At 43.1% G+C, this 22,579-nt stretch overlaps 1 protein-coding gene across 1 annotated transcript; it reads right to left on the bottom strand.

The window, feature by feature from the left end:
- Positions 1-3,620: 3,620 nt before the first annotated feature.
- CCDC68 (coiled-coil domain containing 68) lies at positions 3,621-18,268 on the bottom strand. Its single transcript, XM_071729751.1, has 9 exons — positions 18,250-18,268; positions 8,577-8,719; positions 6,741-6,866; positions 6,045-6,170; positions 5,653-5,781; positions 4,944-5,023; positions 4,357-4,462; positions 3,944-4,027; positions 3,621-3,701 (listed from the first exon to the last, which is right to left on the bottom strand). Exons 1-9 carry the CDS (start codon positions 18,266-18,268, stop codon positions 3,630-3,632), a joined length of 885 nt encoding a protein of 294 aa, XP_071585852.1. The 3' UTR covers positions 3,621-3,629.
- Between the last annotated feature and the right edge of the window lie 4,311 nt (positions 18,269-22,579).

Consider the following 22,579-nt stretch of genomic DNA (forward strand, 5'->3'; position numbering starts at 1 on the left):
AGAAAAGGTTTTGAGGGTTGCTTGGGGTCTTTTGCAGATCTTGCTCAGCACCCCTGGCACTTCAGCATCCCCTGGCTTCAAGGTGAGCTCAGTTTCTCCCAGAAAGTGATGGAAAAGGCCTGACCAGCAGCTCCTTGCCCTCTTTCCAGGGAACTGCTCCAGTCTCCAAAGCTCCCCCACTGTTATTTTCAGAATAAAAGGACATTTTTCAAGCTGGGTTCTCAGCTGGGTTTTTTTTAATTTGATTTTTTTTTTGTTTTTTTGTTTTTTTTGGGGGGCAGAGGTAGGGAAAAAAAAGAAGATTTTTTTCTCAATACTCAGCAAGTGGAGACCTTTTCTTACCAGATGGGGAAAAAAAGGGAAGAGAGAAAAGGTTTTGAGGGTTGCTTGGGGTCTTTTTGCAGATCTTGCTCAGCATCCCTGGCACTTCAGCATCCCCTGGCTTCAAGGTGAGCTCAGTTTCTCCCAGAAAGATGGGAAAAGATGGAAAGATGGAAAAGGCCTGACCAGCAGCTCCTTGCCCTCTTTCCAGGGAACTGCTCCAGTCTCCAAAGCTCCCCAATGTTATTTTCAGAATAAAAGGACATTTTTCAAGCTGGTTTCTCAGCTGGGTTTTTTTTAATTTGGTTGTTTTTTTTTTTTTTTTTTTTTTTGGGGTGGAGGTAGGGAAAAAAAAGCAGATTTTTTTCTCAATACCCAGCAAGTGGAGACCTTTTCTTACCAGATGGGGAAAAAAAGGGAAGAGAGAAAAGGTTTTGAGGGTTGCTTGGGGTCTTTTTGCAGATCTTGCTCAGCATTCCTGGCCTCAAGGTGAGCTCAGTTTCTCCCAGAAAGATGGGAAAAGATGGAAAAGGCCTGACCAGCAGCTCCTTGCCCTCTTTCCAGGGAACTGCTCCAGTCTCCAAAGCTCCCCCACTGTTATTTTCAGAATAAAAGGACATTTTTCAAGCTGGGTTCTCAGCTGGGTTTTTTTTAATTTGGTTTTTTTTTTGGGGGGGGATGCAAGTAGGATAAAAAAAAGCAGATTTTTTTCTCAATACCCAGCAAGTGGAGACCTTTTCTTACCAGATGGGGAAAAAAAGGGAAGAGAGAAAAGGTTCTGAGGGTTGCTTGGGGTCTTTTTGCAGATCTTGCTCAGCACCCCTGGCTTCAAGCTGAGCTCAGTTTCTCCCAGAAAGATGGGAAAAGATGGAAAGATGGAAAAGGCCTGACCAGCAGCTCCTTGCCCTCTTTCCAGGGAACTGCTCCAGTTTACAAAGTTTTCAGAATAAAAGGATATTTTTCAAGCTGGTTTCTCAGCTGGGTTTTTTTTTAATTTGGTTTTTTTTTGGTTTTTTTTGGGGGGCGGAGGTAGGGAAAAAAAAGCAGATTTTTTTCTCAATACCCAGCAAGTGGAGACCTTTTCTTACCAGATGGGGAAAAAAAGGGAAGAGAGAAAAGGTTTTGAGGGTTGCTTGGGGTCTTTTGCAGATCTTGCTCAGCACCCCTGGCACTTCAGCATCCCCTGGCTTCAAGGTGAGCTCAGTTTCTCCCAGAAAGATGGGAAAAGATGGAAAAATGGAAAAGGCCTGACCAGCAGCTCCTTGCCCTCTTTCCAGGGAACTGCTCCAGTCTCCAAAGCTCCCCACTGTTATTTTCAGAATAAAAGGACATTTTTCAAGCTGGGTTCTCAGCTGGGTTTTTTTTTAATTTGGTTTTTTTTTTGGTTTTTTTTGGGGGGCGGAGGTAGGGAAAAAAAAGCAGATTTTTTTCTCAATACCCAGCAAGTGGAGACCTTTTCTTACCAGATGGGGAAAAAGAGGGAAGAGAGAAAAGGTTTTGAGGGTTGCTTGGGGTCTTTTTGCAGCTCTTGCTCAGCACCCCTGGCACTTCAGCATCTCCTGGCTTCAAGGTGAGCTCAGTTTCTCCCAGAAAGTGATGGAAAAGGCCTGACCAGCAGCTCCTTGCCCTCTTTCCAGGGAACTGCTCCAGTCTCCAAAGCTTCCCCACTGTTATTTTCAGAATAAAAGGACATTTTTCAAGCTGGGTTCTCAGCTGGGTTTTTTTTTTAATTTGGTTTTTTTTTTGGTTTTTTTTTTGGGGCGGAGGTAGGGAAAAAAAAGCAGATTTTTTTCTCAATACTCAGCAAGTGGAGACCTTTTCTTACCAGATGGGGAAAAAAAGGGAAGAGAGAAAAGGTTTTGAGGGTTGCTTGGGGTGTTTTTGCAGATCTTGCTCAGCACCCCTGGCTTCAAGGTGAGCTCAGTTTCTCCCAGAAAGATGGGAAAAGATGGAAAAATGGAAAAGGCCTGACCAGCAGCTCCTTGCCCTCTTTCCAGGGAACTGCTCCAGTTTACAAAGTTTTCAGAATAAAAGGACATTTTTCAAGCTGGTTTCTTAGCTGGGTTTTTTTTAATTTGTTTGTTTTTTTGGGGGGGTGCAAGTAGAGAAAAAAAAGCAGATTTTTTTCTCAATACTCAGCAAGTGGAGACCTTTTCTTACCAGATGGGGAAAAAAAGGGAAGAGAGAAAAAGTTTTGAGGGTTGCTTGGGGTCTTTTTGCAGATCTTGCTCAGCACCCCTGGCACTTCAGCATCCCCTGGCTTCAAGGTGAGCTCAGTTTCTCCCAGAAAGTGATGGAAAAGGCCTGACCAGCAGCTCCTTGCCCTCTTTCCAGGGAACTGCTCCAGTCTCCCAAGCTCCAGCCTCCAGCCTGTGCTCCAGCAGCCAGGGAAGTGGCAACTCCACCAAGGTGCCAGGTAGCCAGAGGTTTATTTGATGATCTGACCTAAAGGAGTCCCAGGTAAACTGAGGCTGGGGAGGTGGGAGCTCCTTGGGACAGGCACAGAGCTGCTCCCAGTTTGTTCCTGAGCTCCTTCCCTCCCTCCTCAGCTCTTGCCTTGTTTCCAGGTTTGTTCTTGCTCCATGGGTTCTCTTCCAGGTGTCCAAGGAGGCTGCAGGTTGTCCTGGAGAGGATGAGTCCTTCTGCCAAAGGCAGGAGCCAAAGATCCAGGCTTTCCTGGTTTTCCTTCAGCTCTCTTGCCTCCTTATTCTGGGGAGCAGCATGGAAGAGGGAGCTCCAAAAACTCGTGGGGTGCTGAGGAGGGAAGCAGAAGAAAGTAGAGAGCTTGGCCAAGGTTGAACCCCAATAAAATAAAATAAAAAATAAAATTAAAAAAAAAATAAAAGAAAAGAAAAAAGAAAAAATAAAATAAAGAAAGAAAATAAAAATAAAATAAAATAAAATAAAATAAAATAAAATAAAATAAAATAAAATAAAATAAAATAAAATAAAAAAGAAAAAAGTTAGAACTAAGGCTCTGGAGAGGGAGAAGTTGACTTCCAAGTGCCTGTCCTGCTAACTGAGAGCAGAAAATCCCTTTCCCAGCAAAGGGCTGAAGAATCCCCTGGGAAATTTCATCCCATTTCATCTTCAATGAACAATTTTCCTGCAGGTGGCTTTGGCTGATGGGCACATCTCAGCTGGGCACCACCCCATCAACTCTTCCACTGGAAGCAGAGCTGAGGTTTTCCCACTTTTACAGAGGAGATAATCCCAGCAGGATGGAATTTGCTTCATTCCAAGCCCTGTAAGGACACCAGGAATGGGCTGGAAGGAGGGTGAGGACCCCAGGGCACCTCCCAAGGTACCTACTCTGTCCAGACAGTTTTGGAGACTTGTTGGCCAGACCACAACTCCAGTTGCTCTTTCAGTTCTTGGTTCTGTGAGGAAAAAAGAAAAAAAAAAACCTCTCAGAATAACAGAGCAGACAAGAAGCAAGCAGGGATGTCAGCTAGGACCTGTCACTCCTCCAGAGAAGTTTTTTGGGGGATTTTTTATGAGGTTTGGGGGTTTTTTTTTTAAACTGAGTGAAAGATGCAGTGCAAAAATCAGTGCTGGCCTGAGAGCAGCCCAGCAGGAGAGGAACCTCTTTGAATAAAACTTTTTTTTTCTCCAGCTTTACCTGGGTCTCCAGGGTGCTCAGCTTCTCTGTCAGCTTTTCTATTCTTGCATCTTGGCTCTTGAGTTTGTTTTTCAAGACCTCTGCCTGAGAAATAGGAAATAAAAGGGGGTTGTGTTTTGGTTAATTTTTTTTTTTTTTAGAGTTTTGAAACCTGAATTCATCAAAAAATGGGTTTGGAGTTGAGCAAAAGCACAGAATTTGATGTCTCCTCCATGGGCTCTGCCCCAAATTCCTGCCTCCTCCCCAATAATCCCATTTTTAGGGATGCCTGTTCCATCTGGATGGGGAAACCACTTTGGGATGCCTGGCAGGGCCTGAGCAAACTCCTCCTGCTCCCCACAAACCCAGAGGACAGGACCAGTACCATCCCAGTACCTCCCAGTTCTTTTCCCAAGCCCTTCCCAGTGCCTGACCTCCTGGATGATGCCACGCAGGGAGTGGTGCTGCCTCTGGATCAGGTGCTGGAGGTGGGAAATCTGCTCCTGCAGGCTGGAAATTTGTTCCTGGAGATCCAGGCACCTGTGGGCAAGAGCAAAGCATCCCAGTTTCAGCCCCAAGGGCTCCTTTCCCACCTCAGGGGCAGCTCTAGAGCTGCTTCCTAGGAAGGATGTGCCTGGCTGGAATGACAGGAATCCCAGGATTTGGACAGAACTACACCTGGAAAGGTTTTTTTTTTCTGAGCAGAAGCAATCAAACCAGAGTTGCAGCCAAATAGGGCCTGGTAGGAGCATCCTTATGAGCTGGTGAGAAGGGAGTTTAGAAAGAATGGATCAGGAAAGGGAAGCATGGAAGGAAAAATCCAAGGAATTCAGCAGAATCAACAGCTAAGAGCTGTAGGATATTAACAAGTAGCCAAGCAATCATGGGAAATCAGGGTTGGAACAGTCACTTCCATCTCTAATGATTTTATCACCGAGTGATTGCTTGAAATAAATAAAAAAAAAATAAAATAAAGCCCAAAAAGGCCAAAACAACCCCTGCAGCACATGTATTTCATCACCCTTTGCCATCTTCTCTTGCCATCATCTGCTGGAGCCTCTCTTCAAGGGACTTTTTCCTCTCTAGCAGGGTTTTCTTTTCCTAAGGAAAATAAATCCCAGTGACATAAAAACTCTTACAGCCCCTGCCAAGAGGAGTTGGGCTGCAGCTTCCAGGCAGGTGCCACCACTTCTTCCAACTCAACTAAAACCCCCCCAAAAACATTCACAGTCCAGGAGAAGGCATTTCCTGCAAGGTCCTGCACAATCAGGGGGTATTTTCTGGGATTTTCAGGCTGATTTTTCTGGGATTGCAGAAGGCTTTAGCTCTAGGATGGTGGAAGAGCTTCCAGTGGTGGAAGCAGAACTCAGGGAAGTTGGGCAGGACCTCTGAGGTCACCAAATCCACCTCTCCAACCCAACCCAATCCAAAGCAACCCAACCCCAGCAGCCAAATAACCCACATCCTCAACTTTTCCATCAATATTTTCCTTGGAATCCCCCCCCAGCAGTGGGGGGAGGGGAAGGAGCAGCTACTCAGGAGCAGCAATAATTCCAAGTCCCACACCAAGGCTTCTCCCTGCTGCTCTCCAGCAAGTTCTGAAACACCAGGAAGAGCAAGCTGGAATTGCACCCTTGATTTCTGAGAGCTTCTCAGAAACCTTTTTACTCCCAATCCTAAATCCTGAAGGAGAATCCCTCTTCCAAAGCCCCAGAATTCCCAGGACATACCTCCTGCATCCTTTGGAGGCGATTCTCCATCTCCTGGATGCAAGAACATTTTTCCTGGAGGCTTTCAGCCAGGTGGTTGGTGGTTTCCCTGCTTTCCTGGAGCTTCTTTTCTTGCTGGAGCCTGAAAGCCTGGGAGCAAGAAGGGAATGGATACTGGGAGCCCAGTATTATACTGGTATGCCCAGCACATGGATAGAAACAGAGCTGCAGGGGTGGCTTGAGGCATTCTGAGCCAACTCAACCCCCCCCCTCAAGTCCAAGAATCAGCAAGAAAACCAAAATAATTTTAAATTTTCCTATTTACTTCCCCTTTCTCCCAGCAGAAGAGACTTGGGAGCTCCCAGCTCAATATTTTGATGGTGATGCTCACCCAGGGAGGGGGAAATCTGTACCTGGATTTGCTGCTTCTCCTGCTCGTGGCTTTTTTTCAGTTCTTCTGACTTAGTCTGGTAATTTTCAGAGAGTTTCTGGGAGGAGGATCTGAGAACCTGGGCACCAGCTTCCCTCAAGGCTTCCAGCTAGAAAGAGCCATTTTTATATTTCCAGCATTTTACATTCACAGCTTTCAAACAAAAATAAAGGGGATGCTATAATCACACAAGGGAAAAATCAGCCCTCTCTACAAGGTCCAATGTCAGCATTTACCCCTTTTAAAAAAAAAAAAAGAATGAATAAAAAGAAAGAAAGGAATAAAAGCACCTGGGGGGAACCACAACCAAGCAGTTTGGTTTCTAAATAACTGAGGAATTCTTCAGTACTGAGCAACCCCCCCCATGAAAACCAACAAAAAAGTGATGGCTTAAAAGAAGAGAGGCACTTCCACTGCTTATAAATTCACCTGCTGGCACCTTCTGACAGAGCTGGCTCATTGGCCACAAATGGGATTTTTTTCCTTTTTTTTCCTGCTTCCCAGAATAAGATTTCATCAGGAATTTTGCTGCCAGAGCAGAGGCTGCCCCATCCCCAAAGGAAAAGCTTCAGGTGGGATCGCTGAGCAGGCCTGGGCTGCAGCAGCTCTCACTGGGCTGCAAGACACTCCTATCCCTCTGAAACCCCAAAAAATATGAAAAAACCCATCCCAAACTCACCTTGATCCTCAGCACTTGGTTTTCTTTGCTCACCAAGAGCAGCTGCTCCTCTGTTTCCTTCAGGGTCCTCACAACGGGGCTGTGGCTCCAGCCCCTGCTCTGAGAGCCTGAGAGCTGAGGAAGCTGCTAAAGGAAAAAGCAGGGAGAAAATATTATTATTTTTTTTTTTTTGAAAGGCTAGGAAACCACCTGGGAGAAATTATTATATTTTTTTTATTTTTTTTTTTAAAGCTTAGGAAACCAGCTGGCTCTGCTCCTGGGGCAGCTCCTCCACCTCCCTGAATTCATGGACAGGAAGATGCTCCTGGTGCTCAGCTCTCCATGGGAAAGCAGATTCTGATTCATTCCCTTCTCCCACTCTTCCCAGCTTTATTCCCTTCTCCCACTCTTCCCAGCTTTATTCCCTAGAAAACCAGGCAGCTTTTACCCTCCTGGGCTGGAGAGGAGGCTGCAGAAAGGCAGGGAGTGATGGCACAATTCCTTCCCCTTCAACCAACCATCCCTCTGCCTTTTAACTGCTCAGCCATTCCCAACCCTTTTTGCTTCCTAGGGGCTGCCTCTCTGCTCAACCCCACTTGCTTTAAGTGGTTTTAAGTTGTTTTAACTGTTTCTTTTCTTTTTTTCTTCTGCAGGTGTTCAGGAATCCACTCACTGTGCTCACCTCCCATCCCTTTCCAGAGCTGGGAAGTGAGCTGCGCCCTCTCAGATTTATGACAAAAAAAAAAAAACAAAAAAAACCCAAAAAAAAAAACCAGCATTTATCCAACCTTCCTAACATCATGCCAAGGCCATTTGGTAAAAAGAAACTCCCCCAAACAAAGGGCACCCTGTACTTTTTAAAAGGTGCCAGCTCTAAATCACTTGCTTTTCCCTCTGGAGCCTTTTCTCCAAGCTCATTCCTTACCCGAGCAGGGAGAGGTGTAAAACTTTTTTTTTTTAAAAAAGAAAGAGTTGTGATTATTTCTTTGTAGCTGGGTTTCAATCTCTGCTCTCCTGGGATGCAGAAAAAGTGCCTTGCCAAAAAAAACAAGCCCCAAAATAAGGCAGAAAGTCCTCCAGGTTGTCTCAAGATCTCTGTTAAATTCCCCACGGGGTCAGCAACAAGAACACTGCTTCTGTGTATAAATATTGCTATATAAATATATTTCTGGGTTTATATACAGAATATTAGCTATATATTTGTATATTTCTTTTTCTCAGCAATGGCTTCATGTCAGGAACTCTAAATTTCATTGCAGAAGGCTCAGATCCCAAGTTAAAGCATCCATTCTGCACCTTCATCAAGTTAATTATGAAGGGAAGGAAGATGTCTCCTTTTTTTTTTTTTTTTTTTTTTTTTTAATCAAAAAGTTGGAGGTCAGCTCTTGTGTCATTAAATGCATTTATTAAACTCTATTTTTTCGCTGGCATTCTTTTCTTTTCCACTCAGGAAAGGACCATCTTAAGATGATGTGACTCTTCCCTACCTCTCAAAACCACTGCACTGTGTCCTCCAAAGTGCTCCCTCCAGCATCTGACTGTATTTTCATTTTTTTTATTCCTCTCTCACTTTGTTCCTCTTGTTCCTCATTTTTTTTGTGCCTCTCTCACTTTGTTCCTATTTTTTTCATTTTTTTTGTGCCTCTTTGTTCCTATTTTTTTCATTTTTTTTTTGTGCCTCTTTGTTCCTATTTTTTTCATTTTTTTTGTGCCTCTCTCACTTTGTCCCTATTTTTTTCATTTTTTTTATGCCTCTCTCACTTCGTTCCTATTTTTTTCATTTTTTTTGTGCCTCTCTCACTTTCTTCCTCTTGTTGCTCATTTTTTTTGTGCTTTGCCTTCCCAACCCCAGGATACCTTTTGCAGATATTCAGCTTCCTCAGTGATGTGGGAGGAGGAGGAGCCATAAAGGACCAACCTTCCCCCTGGGCCGTGCTCTTCTCTCCTCAGGTGCCTGCTGAGCACCAGGGTGGTCACCACGATGCGTGGGTTCCTCGGCTCTGGGGAAGGGAGAGAAGAGAGAAGGAGCTGCTTGGGGCATGAAAAAAGGGGAAAAAATTCCAGGAGTTCATCCCAGGTCAGCCTCAAGGATGGGCTGGAGCCAAGCAGGCGTTGAGACACCAAAAAAAAAAAAAAAAAAATATATATATGTGACTATGCAATGGTCACTTTTTTTTTAATAGAGTCCCATCTAATAATCTAATAATCTAATATATAATAATATTATCTAATAGTATTATAATATAATGTAACATAATGTAACATAATGTAACATAATGTAACATAATGTAATATAATACAATGTAATATAATACGATATAATATAATATAATATAATATAATATAATATAATATATGATATAATATGATATAATATAATATGATATAATATATAATATAATATAATATAATATAATATAATATAATATAATATAATATAATATAATATAATATAATATAATATAATATAAGATATGATATGATATGATATAATGTAATATAATATAATACGATATAATATAATATAATATAATATAATATAATATATGATATGATTGATATAATATGATATAATATGATATAATATGATATAATATAATATATGATATAATATAATATAATATAATATAATATAATATAATATAATATAATATAAGATATGATATAATATGATATAATATGATATAATATGATATAATATGATATAATATGATATAATATGATATAATATGATATATGATATAATATAATAAAATAAAATAAAATAAAATAAAATAAAATAAAATAAAATAAAATAAAATAAAATATAATATAATATAATATAATATAATATAATATATGATATGATATGATATGATATGATATGATATAATATGATATAATATAATATAATATAATATAATACAATATAATATAATATATTACAATATATTACAATATATTACAATATATTACAATATATTACAATATATTACAATATATTACAATATAATATATTACAATATAATATAATATAATATAATATGATATAATATAATAGGATATAATATAATATAATATAATGTAATGTAATGTAATGTAATGTAATGTAATGTAATGTAATGTAATATAATGTAATAAAATATATTTTATATATATAATATGTATATTACATATATAGTATATATTATATATATTATTAAATATACTATACTATACTATAATATATAATGTAATATATAATGTAATCTAATATAATATAATTATTAATTAATATAATATAATTATTAATTATTAATTATATATAATATAATTATTAATTAATAATAATATAATTATTAATCTATGTAATCTACGTAATCTAATATAATATAATTATATTAATTATATTATAATATAATTATTCCCACCCATCACTCCACTTCTTTTTGACTTCCATCCTACCCCCCCTCCTGTGTTCCAGAGGCAGAAACCCAGCCAACACCTGGCAGAGGACTTGGGACGTTCCCAACCAGAACAGAACTGGGCCCATCCACCCCAGGAAGGCTTCCAACCCACCCAAATTCCACAGGGAATTGGCTCCACATCCCTCTGCCAGCACAGGGCTGGATTTCCTCAGGGTCAGGAGGATTCCTGGGTGGCCTCAAACCCCAAAATTCCCCAAGGGATGGCGGGGGGAGAGGAGAAAAAAATTTGGTTTTTTTTTTCTCTCTGTATCCCAAGCAGAGGGAAGTTCCCAGCTCCTCCAGTTGGGTTTGAGCTGTGCAATGGGGACATCCAGTGTCAGCTTGGCTCCAGATGCTCCTTCCCAGCCCTGCAACCAACCTTTTCCAGGTGCTTGGGAATGTCTGGAAGCACTTCAGGTGAAAACAGGAATAATTAAAAAAAAATAAAATATATATATATATATATAATAAAATAATAAAACCCCTTGGGGAGCAGGAGGGGCTCCCAGCGGGAGAGGCAAAAAGTGCTTTGCACTTCCCAAAGCTGGCAGAGAATTCAGAATGTTATTTCATGGAAAAATCCATCTCTTTTCCAACATTCCAAGCTGCAGGATGGATTGGAGCACTGCCAGGAAGATGAGTGGGGATGGCACATTTCTTACCCAGTTTCTTGCTTAATCCAAGAGAATTGGGCAACTCGAGCTGGGAGGGCAGAGCCAGCTCCAGAGAGCCTCACCTGGCATCCCCCAAAAAAGGTTGGAAATGAGAAACTAAACTGGAAATGATCATAAATTAGAATTATTCATCATTTTAATCTAACGCAGGGAGAGGTGTAAAGCTCTTTTTTTTTTTTTTTAAAAAGAAGGAGTTGTGATTATTTCTTAAGTAGCTGAGTTACAACCCCTCTGCTCTCCTGGGATGCAGAAAAAGTGCCTTGCCAAAAAAAATAAGCCCCAAAATAAGGCAGAAAGTCCTCCAGGTTGTCTCAAGATCTCTGTGAAATTCCCCACGGGGTCAGCAACAAGAACACAGCTTCTGTGTATAAATATTGCTATATAAATATATTTCTGGGTTTATATCCAGAATATTAGCTATATATTTGTATATTTCTTTTTCTCAGCAATGGCTTCACGGGGTCAGCAACAAGAACACTGCTTCTGTGTATAAATATTGCTATATAAATATATTTCTGGGTTTATATACAGAATATTAGCTATATATTTGTATATTTCTTTTTCTCAGCAATGGCTTCATGTCAGGAACTCTAAATTTCACTGCAGAAGGCTCAGATCCCATTCTGCACCTTCATCAAGTTAATTATGAAGGGAAGGAAAATATCTCCTTTTTTTTTTTTCTTTTTTTAATCAAAAAGTTTGAGGGTGCAGGATGGATTGGAGCACTGCCAGGAAGATGAGTGGGGATGGCACATTTCTTACCCAGTTTCTTGCTTAATCCAAGAGAATTGGGCAACTCGAGCTGGGAGAGCAGAGCCAGCTCCAGAGAGCCTCACCTGGCATCCCCCAAAAAGGCTGGAAATGAGAAACTAAACTGGAAATGATCATAAATTAGAATTATTCATCATTTTAATCTAACACAGGGAGAGGTGTAAAACTAAAACTTTTTTTTTTTAAAAAAAAGAAGGAGTTGTGATTATTTCTTAAGTAGCTGAGTTACAACCCCTCTGCTCTCCTGGGATGCAGAAAAACTGCCTTGCCAAAAAAAAAATAAGCCCCAAAATAAGGCAGAAAGTCCTCCAGGTTGTCTCAAGATCTCTGTTAAATTCCCCACGGGGTCAGCAACAAGAAGGCTGCTTCTGTGTATAAATATTGCTATATAAATAGATTTCTGGGTTTATATACAGAATATTAGCTATATATTTGTATATTTCTTTTTCTCAGCAATGGCTTCACGGGGTCAGCAACAAGAACACTGCTTCTGTGTATAAATATTGCTATATAAATATATTTCTGGGTTTATATCCAGAATATTAGCTATATATTTGTATATTTCTTTTTCTCAGCAATGGCTTCATGTCAGGAACTCTAAATTTCACTGCAGAAGGCTCAGAGCCCATTCTGCACCTTCATCAAGTTAATTATGAAGGGAAGGAAGATGTTTCCTTTTTTTTTTTTTTTTTTTTAAACAAAAGGTTTGAGGTTGCAGGATGGATTGGAGCACTGCCAGGAAGATGAGTGGGGATGGCACATTTCTTACCCAGTTTCTTGCTTAATCCAAGAGAATTGGGCAACTCGAGCTGGGAGGGCAGAGCCAGCTCCAGAGAGCCTCACCTGGCATCCCCCAAAAAGGCTGGAAATGAGAAACTAAACTGGAAATGATCATAAATTAGAATTATTCATCATTTTAATCTAACGCAGGGAGAGGTGTAAAGCTTTTTTTTTTTTTTTAAAAAAGAAGGAGTTGTGATTATTTCTTAAGTAGCTGAGTTACAACCCCTCTGCTCTCCTGGGATGCAGAAAAACTGCCTTGCCAAAAAAAAATAAGCCCCAAAATAAGGCAGAAAGTCCTCCAGGTTGTCTCAAGATCTCTGTGAAATTCCCCACGGGGTCAGCAACAAGAACACTGCTTCTGTGTATAAAGATTGCTATATAAATATATTTCTGGGTTTATATCCAGTATTTTAGCTATATATTTGTATATTTCTTTTTCTCAGCAATGGCTTCACGGGGTCAGCAACAAGAACACAGCTTCTGTGTATAAATATTGCTATATAAATATATTTCTGGGTTTATATACAGTATTTTAGCTATATATTTGTATATTTCTTTTTCTCAGCAAATGCTTCATGTCAGGAACTCTAAATTTCATTGCAGAAGGCTCAGATCCCATTCTGCACCTTCCTCAAGTTAATTATGAAGGGAAGGAAGATGTCTCCTTGTTTTTTGTTTTTTTTTTAATCAAAAAGTTTGAGGTTGCAGGATGGATTGGAGCACTGCCAGGAAGATGAGTGGGGATGGCACATTTCTTACCCAGTTTCTTGCTTAATCCAAGAGAATTGGGCAACTCGAGCTGGGAGGGCAGAGCCAGCTCCAGAGAGCCTCACCTGGCATCCCCCAAAAAGGTTGGAAATGAGAAACTAAACTGGAAATGATCATAAATTAGAATTATTCATCATTTTAATCTAACGCAGGGAGAGGTGTTAAGCTTTTTTTTTTAAAAAAAGAAGGAGTTGTGATTATTTCTTAAGTAGCTGAGTTACAACCCCTCTGCTCTCCTGGGATGCAGAAAAAGTGCCTTGCCAAAAAAAATAAGCCCCAAAATAAGGCAGAAAGTCCTCCAGGTTGTCTCAAGATCTCTGTTAAATTCCCCACGGGGTCAGCAACAAGAACACAGCTTCTGTGTATAAATATTGCTATATAAATATATTTCTGGGTTTATATCCAGTATTTTAGCTATATATTTGTATATTTCTTTTTCTCAGCAATGGCTTCACGGGGTCAGCAACAAGAACACAGCTTCTGTGTATAAATATTGCTATATAAATATATTTCTGGGTTTATATCCAGTATTTTAGCTATATATTTGTATATTTCTTTTTCTCAGCAAATGCTTCATGTCAGTAACTCTAAATTTCATTGCAGAAGGCTCAGATCCCATTCTGCACCTTCATCAAGTTAATTATGAAGGGAAGGAAGATGTCTCCTTTTTTTTTTTCTTTTTTTTAATCAAAAAGTTTGGGGTTGCAGGATGGATTGGAGCACTGCCAGGAAGATGAGTGGGGATGGCACATTTCTTACCCAGTTTCTTGCTTAATCCAAGAGAATTGGGCAACTCGAGCTGGGAGGGCAGAGCCAGCTCCAGAGAGCCTCACCTGGCATCCCCCAAAAAGGTTGGGAATGAGAAACTAAACTGGAAATGATCATAAATTAGAATTATTCATCATTTTAATCTAACGCAGGGAGAGGTGTAAAGCTTTTTTTTTTTAAAAAAAAGAAGGAGTTGTGATTATTTCTTAAGTAGCTGAGTTACAACCCCTCTGCTCTCCTGGGATGCAGAAAAACTGCCTTGCCAAAAAAAAATAAGCCCCAAAATAAGGCAGAAAGTCCTCCAGGTTGTCTCAAGATCTCTGTGAAATTCCCCACGGGGTCAGCAACAAGAACACAGCTTCTGTGTATAAATATTGCTATATAAATATATTTCTGGGTTTATATACAGAATATTAGCTATATATTTGTATATTTCTTTTTCTCAGCAATGGCTTCACGGGGTCAGCAACAAGAACACTGCTTCTGTGTATAAATATTGCTATATAAATATATTTCTGGGTTTATATCCAGAATATTAGCTATATATTTGTATATTTCTTTTTCTCAGCAATGGCTTCATGTCAGTAACTCTAAATTTCACTGCAGAAGGCTCAGATCCCATTCTGCACCTTCATCAAGTTAATTATGAAGGGAAGGAAGATGTTTCCTTTTTTTTTTTTTTTTTTTTAATCAAAAAGCTTGAGGTTGCAGGATGGATTGGAGCACTGCCAGGAAGATGAGTGGGGATGGCACATTTCTTACCCAGTTTCTTGCTTAATCCAAGAGAATTGGGCAACTCGAGCTGGGAGGGCAGAGCCAGCTCCAGAGAGCCTCACCTGGCATCCCCCAAAAAGGTTGGAAATGAGAAACTAAACTGGAAATGATCATAAATTAGAATTATTCATCATTTTAATCTAACGCAGGGAGAGGTGTAAAGCTTTTTTTTTTTTTTAAAAAAAGAAGGAGTTGTGATTATTTCTTAAGTAGCTGAGTTACAACCCCTCTGCTCTCCTGGGATGCAGAAAAAGTGCCTTGCCAAAAAAAATAAGCCCCAAAATAAGGCAGAAAGTCCTCCAGGTTGTCTCAAGATCTCTGTGAAATTCCCCACGGGGTCAGGAACAAGAACACAGCTTCTGTGTATAAATATTGCTATATAAATATATTTCTGGGTTTATATCCAGTATTTTAGCTATATATTTGTATATTTCTTTTTCTCAGCAATGGCTTCACGGGGTCAGCAACAAGAACACTGCTTCTGTGTATAAATATTGCTATATAAATATATTTCTGGGTTTATAACCAGAATATTAGCTATATATTTGTATATTTCTTTTTCTCAGCAATGGCTTCACGGGGTCAGCAACAAGAACACAGCTTCTGTGTATAAATATTGCTATATAAATATATTTCTGGGTTTATATACAGTATTTTAGCTATATATTTGTATATTTCTTTTTCTCAGCAATGGCTTCACGGGGTCAGCAACAAGAACACAGCTTCTGTGTATAAATATTGCTATATAAATATATTTCTGGGTTTATATACAGAATATTAGCTATATATTTGTATATTTCTTTTTCTCAGCAATGGCTTCACGGGGTCAGCAACAAGAACACTGCTTCTGTGTATAAATATTGCTATATAAACATATTTCTGGGTTTATATCCAGAATATTAGCTATATATTTGTATATTTCTTTTTCTCAGCAAAGGCTTCATGTCAGGAACTCTAAATTTCACTGCAGAAGGCTCAGATCCCATTCTGCACCTTCATCAAGTTAATTATGAAGGGAAGGAAGATGTCTCCTTTTTTTTTTTCTTTTTTTAATCAAAAAGTTTGAGGGTGCAGGATGGATTGGAGCACTGCCAGGAAGATGAGTGGGGATGGCACATTTCTTACCCAGTTTCTTGCTTAATCCAAGAGAATTGGGCAACTCGAGCTGGGAGGGCAGAGCCAGCTCCAGAGAGCCTCACCTGGCATCCCCCAAAAAGGTTGGGAATGAGAAACTAAACTGGAAATGATCATAAATTAGAATTATTCATCATTTTAATCTAACACAACATTTTAATCTACTACTTAGCCCTGCAGTTCTTGGGTGATTTATGAACTCCAAAAAGCAATAAAATCAAATAAAACCTTTTCTTGCTTTCCTTTTCCTGCCACATCCCAGCTCATCACCCAGATGGACCCGGAAAAGAGGAGGAAAACCTCCTTTCCTACCATAGCCCAGGGGAGCCAGACACAACCCTCCAGGGCCTTGACATCAAGAAAAAAAAAAAAAAATCATAAAATCCCAGCCAGGTTTGGCTTGGAAAGGACCTTAAAATCATCCAGATCCCCTTGCCATGGGTGGGAACATCCCAAATTATTCAGGATAATCCCAACTAGTGGCAAGAAGCAAGGAAATAATTCCCTGAGCACTGCAAGTCCAACACGAGGTTCCTGCATTTTATTTTTTTTTTTTTTTTTTGCATCCTCCTGTCCAAGCTCCAGGTGAATAAAGAAAAATCCCACATTTCCTCCACCCCCAGCCAGGAATTTAGGAATTTATACAAGCTTCATCCCCCTTTTCATGGCACAGCCAGGCAGTTATTTGTTATTTATTTAATTTGTGATTAAAAGCAGTTATTTGTTTCCTGTTGTTCTCTGAGAAACAGGTTTGGGGGTTGGGTTTTCTTATTTTTTTTTTTCTTTGATGCCTACAAGAACGGCCATGTCAACACCCCAAGGGCAAATAAACCTTTTTTTTTATTTTATTTTATTTTTTTTTCCTGTTATTAAAACCCTTCTGCAGCCAAGCCAGGAAGAGGAGCAGAAAAATCAGGGACTGACAGCACCCAGGATACTTAAAAACAAAAAAAAAAACAACCAGAGGGGACACTTGGCCAAGAGGAATTTTGGCCAGGAAATACTTGGTCTTCCAAGCCTGGGATAAAGAATTTTGCAGGAATTTTGGGGGGTGCTAGGGAAGCATTTGGGGTCCCAGGGAGCCAGCAGCTCAGGTCCTAAAGCTGGGGATGGGACTTGTCCCCTGACAGCATCTAAGGAAGGGGAGGGGGAATTTTGGGGGATGCCACCAGGATTTAGGGAGGGGACACTTTGGATGCCACCAGGGCTCGGGGAAAGGGTCCTGGGGGTGCCACCAAGGTTTAGGGAGAGGACACTTTGGATGCCACCAGGGCTCAGGGAAAGGGTCCTGGGGGTGACACCAGGGCTTGGGGAAGGGGCTTTAGGGGATGCCACCAGGATTTAGGGAGGGGACACTTTGGATGCCACCGGGGCTCGGGGCTCGGGTCCTGGGGGTGACACCAGGGCTTGGGGAGGGGACCCTTTGGATGCCACCAGGATTTAGGGAGGGGACACTTCAGATGCCACCAGGGCTTAAGGAGGGGGCTCTGGGGGTGCCACCAGGGGTTAGAGAAGGGCCACCAGGGCTTGGGGAGGGGGCTTTAGGGGATGCCACCAAGGTTTAAGGAGGGGACACTTTGGATGCCACCAGGGCTCAGGGAAAGGGTCCTGGGGGTGACACCAGGGCTTGGGGAAGGGGCTTTAGGGGATGGCACCAAGGTTTAAGGAGGGGACACTTCAGATGCCACCAGGGTTCAGGGAAAGGGTCCTGGGGGTGCCACCAGGGCTTGGGGAGGGGGCTTTAGGGGATGGCACCAAGGTTTAAGGAGGGGACACTTTGGATGCCACCAGGGCTCAGGGAAAGGGTCCTGGGGATGCCACCAGGGCTTGGGGAGGGGGCTCTGGGGGTGCCACTAGGATTTAGGGAGGGGACACTTCAGATGCCACCAGGGCTCAGGGAAAGGGTCCTGGGGGTGCCACCAAGGTTTAGGGAGAGGACACTTTGGATGCCACCAGGGCTCAGGGAAAGGGTCCTGGGGGTGCCACCGGGGCTTGGGGAGGGGGCTTTAGGGGATGGCACCAGGTTTTAGGGAGGGAACACTTTGGATGCCACCAGGGCTCAGGGAAAGGGTCCTGGGGGTGCCACCAAGGTTTAGGGAGAGGACACTTTGGATGCCACCAGGGCTTGGGGAAGGAGCTTCCTGGGTGCCACCAGGGCTTAGGGAGGGGACACTTCAGATGCCACCAGGGCTCAGGGAAAGGGTCCTGGCGGTGCCACCCAGGTTTAGGGAGGGGACTCTGGGGGTGCCCCCACGGGTCGGGGAGGCACCGCTTTGGGTGCCACCGGGAGTGGGGGGGTTAAAGGGCTTTTTGGGTGCCACCGGGGCTTCGGGAGAGGATTCCGGGTGTGCCACCGGGGTTCTTGGGAGGAAAAGCCACTGTCCCCCCCCCCAGGGGACACTCCCCCCTGGCCAAGCCCCAGCCCAGACTCACCTTTGGGGACCGCAGTCATCCTCCCGGACTGCCCCTCCGGTCCGGCCCGTCCGCTCCCCGTTCCGGTACCGGGGGTGGGTCCCGCCTCACTCAGCGCCCCTCCCCGTGGGTCCCGCCCACGTCTGGCCAGCAATTAATTAAGTGGTTAATTAAGGCCATTCATTGAGCACTCGGGCTGCTTAACGCTGCCTCCTTACCGCGGGATCCCTCCCCCATCCCTGCGCTGCTCGGGGCACCCAGGGGTGCTGCACACCGGGGGCTGCCCTGCTATACCCGCCCTGCCATAGGGACCCTCCTATAGGGACCCTGAATTATGGACTCTGTGAGTTCCCTGCCATAAGGACCCTGATTTATGTGCCCTCCATATGTCCCCTGCCATATGTCCCCTGCTCTCCACACCTTCCATATGTCCCCTGCCACCCCTACCCTGCTCTATATGTCCTCCATACATCCCCTGCCATATAAACCCTGCTATATATATGGTTTCTATACATCCCCTGCCATATGTCCCCTGCTCCACACACCCTCCTTGTGTCCCCTGCCACCCCTACCCTGCTCTATATGCCCCCCATACATCCCCTGCCATATAAGCCCTGCTATAAATGCCTTCTATACGTCCCCTGCCATATGTCCCCTGCTCTCCACACCCTCCATATGTCCCCTGATTTATGTCCCCTGCTCTACCTGCCCTCCATATGTCCCCTGATAGATGAACCCTGCTATATATATGGTTTCTATACGTCCCCTGCCATATGTCCCCTGCTCTCCACACCCTCCATACATCCCCTGATATATGTCCCCTGCTCTACCTGCCCTCCATATGTCCCCTGATAGATGAACCCTGCTATATATATGGTTTCTATACATCCCCTGCCATATGTCCCCTGCTCTCCACACCCTCCATACATCCCCTGATATAAGTACCCTGCTTTACATGCCCTCTATACATCCCCTCCCATATAAACCCTGCTATATATATGCCTTCTATATGTTCCCTGCCATATGTCCCCTGCTCCACACACCCTCCTTGTGTCCCCTGCCACCCCTACCCTGCTCTATATGCCCTCCATACGTCCCCTGCCATATAAACCCTGCTATATATATGGCTTCTATACATCCCCTGCCATATGTCCCCTGCTCTCCACACCCTCCTTGTGTCCCCTGATTTATGTTCCCTGCTCTACCTGCCCTCCATATGTCCCCTGCCATATAAACCCTGCTATATATATGCCTTCTATATGTCCCCTGCCTTATGTCCCCTGCTCTCCACACCCTCCATATGTCCCCTGACATTTGTCCCCTGCTCTACCTGCCCTCCATATGTCCCCTGATAGATGAACCCTGCTATATATATGGTTTCTATACATCCCCTGCCATATGTCCCCTGCTCTCCACACCCTCCATACATCCCCTGATATAAGCACCCTGCTTTACATGCCCTCTATACATCCCCTCCCATATAAACCCTGCTATATATATGCCTTCTATATGTTCCCTGCCATATGTCCCCTGCTCTCCACACCCTCCTTGTGTCCCCTGCCACCCCTACCCTGCACTATAGGCCCTCCATATGTCCCCTGCCATATAAACCCTGCTCTCCACACCCTCCATACATCCCCTGCCATATAAACCCTGCTATATATGTGCTTTCTATACATCCCCTGCCATATATACCCTGTGCCACACATGCACACCTTGACACGTGGCCCCTGCCGTATGTGCCCTCCATACGTCACCTTTTCTTAGTCATTAGGGATACAGAATAAAGAAATAAATCCATAAATCAATCAATCTGGGGTTTTTTTACCTCCTGCCTGGGAAGTTTGGCCCCTTTCTCAGCCAAGGACCCGGAGGGCAAAGTGTTAGGGAAGAGCAGGATGGATCCAAGCTGCTTCCTGGGATGCAAAGGAGCTGCCAGGCCTCTCACTGCTCACTCCAGGCTTGGTTTTTCCTCCTCAGTCTGGAAAAAAAAGGAGCCCAGAGGTGGTTTTGCTTCTTATCAGACCCGTGAGAAACAACCAAGCCCAGCTGGTTAATCTTTAGCAGGTTCCAAGGACTTCTCAGCAGGGCTGCTGGTTGCATTTTTTTTTATTCCTGAGGGAAAAGGAGAGCAAAGTTTTACCTGAGAGCTCTGGAGCCATCAGGAAAGAAATGTTTGGAGTTTTCAGTGGGAAATCTCCAAGGGTTTGTTTCAGTTGCAGCCTCAACCACCTGATTTTTACCTGTAGGAAAGCACAGTTTTATCCCCAAAGTTAGGAAAAAGAGAATGGGGTTTAGGTTTGCCCTCAAAACTTTGTTCAGAATTGCTGGGCTCTATCCCAAAGCCTCTTGGATGCTAAAAAAGGGAACTTGGTGAAAAAAAGTGCTGAAAAAACACCCAGTAATTCAGCTGCACCCCTTTTTCTCAGGCTGTAGGGTGGCAGCAGAGCCCTGCCAGCTCCAGCAGCCTCAGTTATTGGGATTATTGCTCCTCAGCTCCTGTCTCTCCAGGCATTTCCTTGGTGGGATAATTCCTGATGAATAAAGCACTCAGACATTCCACTTTGGGAACCAGTTTGCCTGCCAGGGGTTTCTCCAGCTCTTCCCAGTGTCCTTCTTCCCAGTGTCCTGCCTGGATCTGCTGGCAACCCTGTGCCTCACTCCCTGCTCCTCAGGAGGCTTCCAAGATCCAGGAATGTTGGCAGAGATGGATTGTTAGGGATTCCAAGCTCCTCCAAGCACAGCTCCCCAGCCATAGGGACAGGCTGGTGGGAGCCCATGGAAAGGGGTTGGAATTGGATCAGCTTGAAGGTCCTGTCTGACCCCAACCAGTCCAGGATTCTAAGAGAAGCAGAAATATTTTTTTTTTTAAACACTTCCCATACTCAACCTCAGGAAGCAAGTCTGTAAAAAAGCAGATTTTAAGTTGATTTGAGGGTCAAGATAAAACCCCAGAGCACTTTTTGCCAGCCCCAGCAGCTCAATAAATAAATAAATAAACCCCATGAATCACTTGTTTGCTGCCTGCCCCAGGAACTGGGATGCCAACCACCCAGGGCCAAAGTCCCCCAGGACCCACCTGGTCAATGCCCTCCAGGTGCTTTCCTTCATTTAAACCCTTCCATATCCACCTCTGAAGTATCCTTGGGACAAAATCACCCCCAAAATCCATGGGGATTCCCAGCTCTCAACCCCCCAGGTAGGAGCAAAGCTCCTCAAGGTGTCCCCAAATGTCACAGGCTTCGTGGCCACCTTGGAGCTGGCCTCAAAATTAAGTGCTGAGAAGCCTCACGTGCTTAGGAGTCAGCAGGGGAGCCTGGTAATTAATTTCTTGCTTTAATTACCCAGCCTGTTAACTGTTCCTGTCGACTCTTTTTTTTTTTTAAGATAATTTTCTTGCATGAGCAGTTTGGGCAAGAGAAAGATTTCTTTCTTATCTCTGCTGAGGAGGCTGCAAGCAGAAGAAAAAAAGCAGGAAACAAAGCCCTGCTCCTCCTGCCCCTTGTAGAGATGTTGGGAAAGCATCTCCCCAAAAGCAGGGGATGGCTGCTTCCTCCTGACTAAATAATCCTAAAGCTCTGGGGTTGGGAAAACCAACCACTGATCTGAATTAAAGAAGAGCTTGGGATTTGTTCCTTCTATTTTTTCCCCCCACAAAAAGCTCACGAAGTGGAGAGCTTGTAATTTATATATTTATATATATATATATTTTTTTTTTCTTTCCAAATAAATCATTTATTCTAACAAAACTCCTCCCCTAGAAAACTGGCTGTAATTAAAATTAGGGGTGATTATTAGAGAAGATTTTTTTGCCCTGGTGGGACTCCATAACCCTGCCAAACTTGGCTTTCCTAAGAAGTCCTGGATAATTAGCCAGTTGCATATTGGAATGGGTGTTGTCACTCCCCTGGGAGCTTCGTGACAGATTTTGGTCATGGAAAGACTTTTTCCCAGTTGCCTTTCCCTGGATGCTGAGCAGTGAGAGGGATAAGGGGGGTAGAGAGGGGTGGGCATGGTCCTGGTCTGGCTGGAGAGCTGGGATTAAGGATTAAAACCTTGAGGATTAAAACCTTAAGGATTAAAACCTTGTCCTCCTTCCCTCTCCTATTTTCAGCTCCAATTTCTGCTCTGCCCTTCCCTAAACCAGAGAAAAATCCTTCTGCTATCCCAAGGCCACCAGTGGGGCATCCAGTGGCATTTAACCCAATTCCTGGGCAGAAACTGGAGAAGGGGTTGGGGGGGTCTGGTTAGGGATCCTAGAAATCCCTTGGGATGTGCATATCCATCCATCTGATCAGAAAGGGGGATTTCTCCCCCTTTGGGGTGTCTGGGCACACCAAGGGCTGGCACC

The sequence above is a fragment of the Heliangelus exortis genome, chromosome W (genome assembly GCF_036169615.1).
Source record: "Heliangelus exortis chromosome W, bHelExo1.hap1, whole genome shotgun sequence".
Lineage (NCBI taxonomy): Eukaryota > Metazoa > Chordata > Aves > Apodiformes > Trochilidae > Heliangelus > Heliangelus exortis.